The sequence below is a fragment of the Lactuca serriola genome, chromosome 9, assembly GCF_051521515.1.
Source record: "Lactuca serriola cultivar US96UC23 chromosome 9, Lser_US96UC23_V15, whole genome shotgun sequence".
Classification (NCBI taxonomy): domain Eukaryota; kingdom Viridiplantae; phylum Streptophyta; class Magnoliopsida; order Asterales; family Asteraceae; genus Lactuca; species Lactuca serriola.
Window position 1 is genome coordinate 45,636,042 of NC_136416.1, and position 7,067 is coordinate 45,643,108.

General features: G+C 38.8%; 2 protein-coding genes across 2 annotated transcripts; one reads left to right on the forward strand and one right to left on the reverse strand.

Annotated features, from left to right (window-relative positions):
- The first annotated feature begins 2,901 nt into the window (after positions 1 to 2,901).
- LOC145072580 (S-adenosyl-L-methionine-dependent methyltransferases superfamily protein) lies at positions 2,902 to 4,313 on the forward strand. The gene is made up of 2 exons (XM_079019026.1): positions 2,902 to 3,305; positions 3,480 to 4,313. The coding sequence occupies exons 1-2, from the start codon at positions 2,968 to 2,970 to the stop codon at positions 4,135 to 4,137; spliced, it is 996 nt and encodes a 331-aa protein (XP_078875152.1). The 5' UTR covers positions 2,902 to 2,967; the 3' UTR covers positions 4,138 to 4,313.
- A 104-nt stretch (positions 4,314 to 4,417) lies between these two features.
- Positions 4,418 to 6,052, reverse strand: MFL1 (Mitochondrial substrate carrier family protein). Its single transcript, XM_079019025.1, has 2 exons — positions 4,728 to 6,052; positions 4,418 to 4,622 (listed from the first exon to the last, which is right to left on the reverse strand). Exon 1 carries the CDS (start codon positions 5,922 to 5,924, stop codon positions 4,743 to 4,745), a length of 1,182 nt encoding a protein of 393 aa, XP_078875151.1. The 5' UTR covers positions 5,925 to 6,052; the 3' UTR covers positions 4,418 to 4,622; positions 4,728 to 4,742.
- Between the last annotated feature and the right edge of the window lie 1,015 nt (positions 6,053 to 7,067).

Sequence of the window (7,067 nt, forward strand, 5' to 3'; positions counted from 1 at the left end):
TTGTATATAGTATGCTTAGATCTCTTCATCTTCACTTTTATTAAGTTTTTGGTCCAAGTAGCATGGTCCTTGGGAAATGGACGTCCCAAGTGAGTATACATCCAGATCTAGGACCTTGGAGGGCATTTATGGCATAAAGGTGCAACTTTATGGCCATTGAACCCATGTAATATTTAGGATGTCCTTTTAGCCTTTTAAGCTCCAAAAGGCCATGCATGGAGAGAAAGTCAGAGACTTTACGTGTTCATGTAGTGTCTAGGGTCTAGATATATGTTTTTATGCCTTAGCTTAAAGTATTATGGCTTTTGGATCAAGATCTCGATCTTAAAGAGTTAGGGTTTGAGCTAAACCCATTAAGGAAGGCTATTAAGGGGTAAAGTTGGAAACTTTACCCTTAAAAGGACATTTTCAATATGTGGATGAAATATGGAGTTTAGATCTGAAGGATAGGAGCATAATCTATTAAGATGGCTCAACAGACTAAAGAAATCGTCGAGTCCATAGAGGAACTCGACGAGTTGGGTCGAAGTGTCTCGAGTCTATAAAGGGAAAAAGTCAACGAGTTCAAGGATGACTCGACGAGTTGACTGGAGAAGTCCTAATTTTGTGGATAAGAAGAACTCGACGAGTTGTGAAAGAACTAGACTAGTTGCATCGCGATTTCAAGGTTTATGATTCATGGAACTCAACGATTTGATGGATTAACTCGGCGAGTCGAGTCAACCCAGGATGTTAACTTTGACCAAAAGGTTGACTTTGACCAGGGTGTTGACTGTAACTTTGACTTTAACCAAAGTTGACCCGTAAGGGGTTATGAGTATGAAAGGGTAATTAAAGGAGATCATTTATGAGTAGGAGTCTGCTTGGAGTTGATTTCAGAGCCGAGGATAGTTCAGCCACTTCACGACATTTGAGGTGAGTTACCATCCAGTAGGAGTGGGTAAAAGGAACCAATGTCGGCCTACTAGTAGTTGATTATAGTTGAGATGATTGTCTTTGTGATAATTGTCTGGTATGCAACTATCTGTTATGCTTTATGTGCTACTATGCTATGATATTATGTGATAGTGGTAGGATGGGTAGGTTAGACCCCGTAGTCGGTTGAGATAAACCGGAGGGTAGGTCGCACACCCAGATATGTCTGACAGTATGTTTATGCTATGTCGTATGTGGTAGTGGTAGAGGTGAAATAGTCCCTGTAGCCGGTTGAGATGAACTGAAGGGTAGGCCGGGCACCCATATATGCCTCGCAGGGTAGGTCGAGCACCCAGATATGCTTGACAGGGTAGGTTGGCACCCAGATATGCCTGAAAGGGTAGGTCGGGCACCTATATATTCCCGACAATATGTTATTGTATGGTATGCGGTATGATAGGGGAACTCACTAACCTTTGTGTTTACAGTTTTCAGTTTTGGTTTCAGGTACTTCCTCTTCGAAGGGAAAGGAGTTAGCATGATCGCAACGCATCACACTATATTTTCTGCACCAGAGATCTTTGGGATTATTACTCTGATGATGTTTTATTATGACATGTTTTGACTATCGATACATTGGCTTTTGATATGAGTGATACTATGATTATTTTAGACAAATGCTTTTATAATTGTTTAATTTAAAATGAAATTTTTAGTTTTAAATTTTGAGATGTTACACAAGCCTAGCCAATGTATCCCAGTAGGAGTATGTTTGTTACTGATTTGTTTTTTGACATGCATGCGTGATTCTGTGTTTGATACTGTTTGTATTTGTGTATAGGGGTAAGGATTATATGATATGATACTGTGTATGTATGGAATTCACTAAGCTTCGTGCTTACCTTTTTCCCTTAAAAATACTATTTCAGGCGCACAAGATGGTCGAGCATGATTATACACACCGGCTCGAGGCGGGTTTTTGGAATTGATATTGAATTGGTTATGCTTTCATAAATTTTAGAATTATAACTAATAATGTTTGGAAACTGAATTGATCTCGGGGTTTGGTATTTCATTTGTTTTGAATAAAATACAGTAAATAAATGATTTATATTATTTTAAAAAGTTCAAATTTAATGCAAATTTTGGGAAGTTACAAATTGTTGCCTTGTATACATAAAATTATACATCAAGATGTCTCTTAGTAACCATTATTATGTAATTGTTGTTAGATTTGAAATAAGTCCTCTAAGTCTCGTGTCGTCTTCACCTTAACTCCTTGTCTTAGACGACTGAGGAACACTAAATACACATTTCATTTGGTCTATTTTTCTGCAAGTTTTCACCCACTTTGGAATTTATCTAATATGCAAGTTTTTAACCTCGTCTGTACAAGTTTTTAAGCTCTTTTGTTGTTAAATCAACTTTTCATTGTTATATGATATTTTCACATTAATACTATGTTATTGTTAATCGCTTCAATGCATCTACCTTTTACAAAACTGTACAAATGATGGATCTGATTGGATGATTGTAAAAAATGATGGTGGAATTGGTTGTATGATTGTAGAAGTAGTGTTAAAGTTTTTTATAATTTCAACTTAAACTTTCAGTTTAGATCTGTGTTTATCATTAACGAACTTTTAGTGATGTCAAAGTTTTATTGTCTAATTTTTTTTTTTTTTTTTTATGATCGTAGAATTCATACTTTTACCATTTCTTAGTTAATAGTTATTTTAGTATATTAAACCGGATAAAGAAAGTCTCAAACTCACCTCTTTGATCATATGGCGATCCCATCTCATATCACATTTGATCTAAAGATAAATATACTTTTTTTTAGATTGCAATTCTTCTATAAAAAAAATTAATTATCATTTTGTAATGATAATGATAGCAAATTAGCAAAGTTCGATCTAAATTATATTTTTTTATATTTTGGTTTTTGTTGATTGGAAAAAGAAAAAGCAAATAAACTATAAACCCCACGAGAGATAGATCTAAGACACCGACTCCTTCACCAGACTGGTAGTGAATACTCGCCACTCTCACATGGCTCTCTCATCGTCTTCATCCCCAAAGGGAATTGTAATACCGGTACCGGTGCTGGTGCTCTCCGCCGCCGGCGCCGCCATCTTCCTCTTCTTCCTCCTCTCCTCTCTCTCTTCTTCACCGACCTCCTGTTCCTGCCCCACCACCACCACCGCCGCTTCCACTGCCGTCGTCCAAACTAGTAGACAACAACCACAAGAACGGATCTCTGCTTCGGAAGATGACATCGATTGGGTGAAGACCCAGATCGAAGTGAATGGACTGCATATGCAGGATAATGTGCTCCGCAAGGGTATCAATCCTCGTACTCGCGCCCAACAGCTTCAGGATTTGATCCAGTAAATTACTCGACTATCTGTCTTCTTTTTCATCTCGTTTTGCAATTGCTGCAATTTTAAAACCGAATTGAACAGTTGTGTACAATAACAAATTGAAATCAGTGGTGCTTAATCTTTTGGCATGATGCTATTAATTAGTAGATCTATTCTTGACTCGTTTCATCACAATTATAGGTACAAAGGGATATCACATTATGAACAAGAGGAAGAAGCAAAAAACCACACAGCCTTTCCATGTCCAGGTGAACTCCTAGTAGAACAACACCACAGTAACTATGGAGAACCCTGGGCTGGTGGGAGAGATGTATTTGAATTCCTTGCAGAATCCTCTCACTTAATTCCAGAATCCCGTGTTCTTGAAATCGGATGTGGTACACTTCGAGTTGGCTTACATTTCATCCGATACTTGAATCCAGAACACTTCCATTGTTTAGAAAGAGATGAGCTCTCTCTCATGGCTGCATTTAGGTATGAACTTCCTGCACAAGGGTTGCTTTATAAACGTCCTTTGATCTTGAAAGGTGAAGATATGGAGTTTGTGAGATTTGGGTCTGGATTTATGTATGATTTAGTGTATGCGAGTGCTGTGTTTCTTCATATGCCTGATAAGCTTGTGTGGGTTGGATTAGAGAGATTAGTGGGTCGATTGAAGCCTTTGGATGGAAGATTATTTGTGTCTCATAATGTTAAGTTTTGTTCAAGATTGGGTGGAGATGAATGTAGCAAAAGATTGAAAAGTTTAGGGCTTGAGTACATGGGAAAACATACACATGATAGTTTATTGTTCAATCATTATGAGATATGGTTTGAGTTTAGAAGATTTACAATGTAAAGATTTTTGTAATTTGGTTTCTTTTGTTTGTGGAAACCATGTAAACTTTTAAGTTTTAACCTCCTTAGGCTACTCATACAGATTTTGATATCATTTTTAATTCTTTGGAGGATGAAAACAGAGGTGCAGTTGTATAATGTAACACACATTGCTGAAATGAACAATTGTATTTGTTATTACTTGTTACTTAACAATTTAACATGCCTCCATTCATATGGGAATTTGGTTAACATTGTTAATTTGGACAGGGTTTATGTCTAATATCAATTTGTAACAAAAATAACTTAAAAAACTCTTCATTTCAAAAAAGTGTCTACAAAATAAATGGTAACTAGCCAAATCAACAAATAAACAGTTATGATTGGGTGTTACTATGATCATCATAAATACATCATAGATATCTCAAATATCCAATACAAAAAACTATCTTTCCTTTTATTATATCATTCCCCCAAACATACATCTTCCACACTTTCCTCGATTATCTGGAATACACATCAACAAAGACGATAATTAAAACATTTCAAATACAATAATTAAAACATTTGGATGAATTTGCAACTTCATGAAAAAGTGAAAACAGAAATTACCATTAAAGAAAGGCTTTAGGTGGAAGTGACAACTCCAGAAGAAGCAAGTTCAAGCTCCTTTCTCCTAAGATACTCATGCAAAATGGTAAGCCTAGCTGTCTCAAATGCAAAATACCCTAAAGCTGAAAAACAAGCACTATGAACAACTCTAGGACCCATTCCTCTTGTGAATCCTACCCACCCTTCTTCCTTCAAAATCTGCTTCACCATTTCAGAAACACCATAAGAAATCTTTTCTGAATGAATCTGAGTCATCAACCTGGTTTTCATTACATCCAATGGTGTTGTCAATGAAGCAGAAATGGCACCAGCTAATGCCCCACAACAAACACTCTGAAACGCCTCCAAATTGGGCTGTTTCGTCTTCCTCAAAACTGCAGCTTTTAGGTATTCGAAAGATGAATAGCTCAAAACCCCAGCAGGCAAGTTCCTCAACAATGTCGCTGAGTAGCCTGCGTACAAACCCAAAACGCCATCTTTCTCTAAAATCCTTAATAAAACCTCCCAAGATCTACCTTTCGCTCCTGCTTGCATTCGTTGAGTGATTAATTCCTTCGGCACCATAATAGCTGAAGACATTATGTTACCCATTGCACCAGCTGTTGGAGGGATTAGAACAGCTGGGAAATTCGGCAATTTCGACAACACAGATTTACCGAATTCACATGTCCCAAAGTAAATGGCGGAAGAGGCGGTTGACCCGACAATAACAGCGGAAACGCCCGAATAAAACCCTAGAATTCCCTTGCTTTGAAAGGTCTTAACGACTGCATCGAGGGTGTTGTCGTAAATCTTAGATGCACCTTTGGTTTGTAGTTTTGTTTTGATGGTGTCGAGTGGGTGGAGACACACGTACGTGAATGCGCCGGCGATGCCGCCGGCACCGGCGCCGATGAGGGCGCGTTCGAAAACTGAAAGGGTCTTGAACAGAGCGATAGACTGGGGTGAGCCTCGAGTGGTGGGTTTGAGCCAGTTTAGAGATTGGGGTTTATCGAATTGAGATTGTGAGGTTTCTAATGAGATTGATGTTGATGCGAATTTGAGATTTGTTGACGGTTGTCGTGGTGATGGCGATGACAGGATAACGGTGTTGATATGGGTGAAGAGCGAATTGAAATCGGTGATGGAATTGGAATGAGTTGGGTAAGGGGATACTGAGTGGATGAGGGAGAGTGATCTAGAATTGGGATTTTCCATTGGAGAAGAGTTGTTAAGAGCTCTACCGATTTGGTTTTGGTGTATTTGCAAGGTTTTCAGAAGGAACCGCCACCAACCGAGTCCGAGGACGTGCTCAAACGCAGGGCTTACATTTTGTGGTTACTTTCCAAAGTAGTTTTTTCTTCAATTACTTAGGGATATTTACATTTTACACAAAAGCCTTCAAGCCTGTTAAAAATTGATCGTTTAAATTCTTCAATTACTCAGTGATATTTACACAAAAGCATTTAAGTTTGTTAAAATTTGACGGTTTAATCTTATATACAAATTTATATGTAATAAAGTAGTTGAAATGCGTTTGTCATTAATGCCTTTGTTATCAAATGACCCTCTACACTTCCGGTAGCCTTGTTTTGTTGGAAGACAACATGACGCATACCCGGTGAAGCAAATACCCCTCAGCGCCTATGTCATGGTGAAGTAGATACTCCTCAATGCCTCCCAGTCTTCCCCGGTGAAGTAGATACCCCTCAACGTTGGCGCCACAATTAGGCTAGCACCCAACAATTGAGGTGACCGGTCATAAAAGACGGTCACCCGAGGATAGCCATAACCAACCAAGTTGTGATTTACCCAAAGTCACTTGTCTTGCCAGTTTTTCATGGGTGTTTTCAATTTAACAATGAACACATGGATGTCTCGCCTTTGAGAGAAGGTATGGACGTCAAATTGAGTGGAAGAGTTGAAATAGGCTTTGAAAGCCCAGAACTAAGGTAGCACTCCGAGGGCTCGACATGCCAGTTCAAAGCCCACAATCTCGTCAAAAAAATCAGTTGTCAGCAACCTCATACCTGCCTCGAAGATCAGAATGGGGATTCCGACCTTACCCTCCAGTAGACGAGAGATGGTTGCCCCTTTCCTGGGATATTACACCCCGTGTTAAGGCAAGAAGTCGAATCGGGTTTGCAAGGCCTCGAACTCGCTTGTGTTGGCTCGATTCCGGATAATTTCATTGCCATTATCTCTTGAAGCAAGAACAGGATGGAAGGGATGGTAAGCAAAAGAAAAAATAGAAGCAGTTGAAGAATGGGAAGCGTAAAGAGTAAAACCGTCCTTGATAAGGGAAGTTTTAAATGCGAATCAGGAATATCGAACAGTTACCATGATGAAACCGTCTGCACT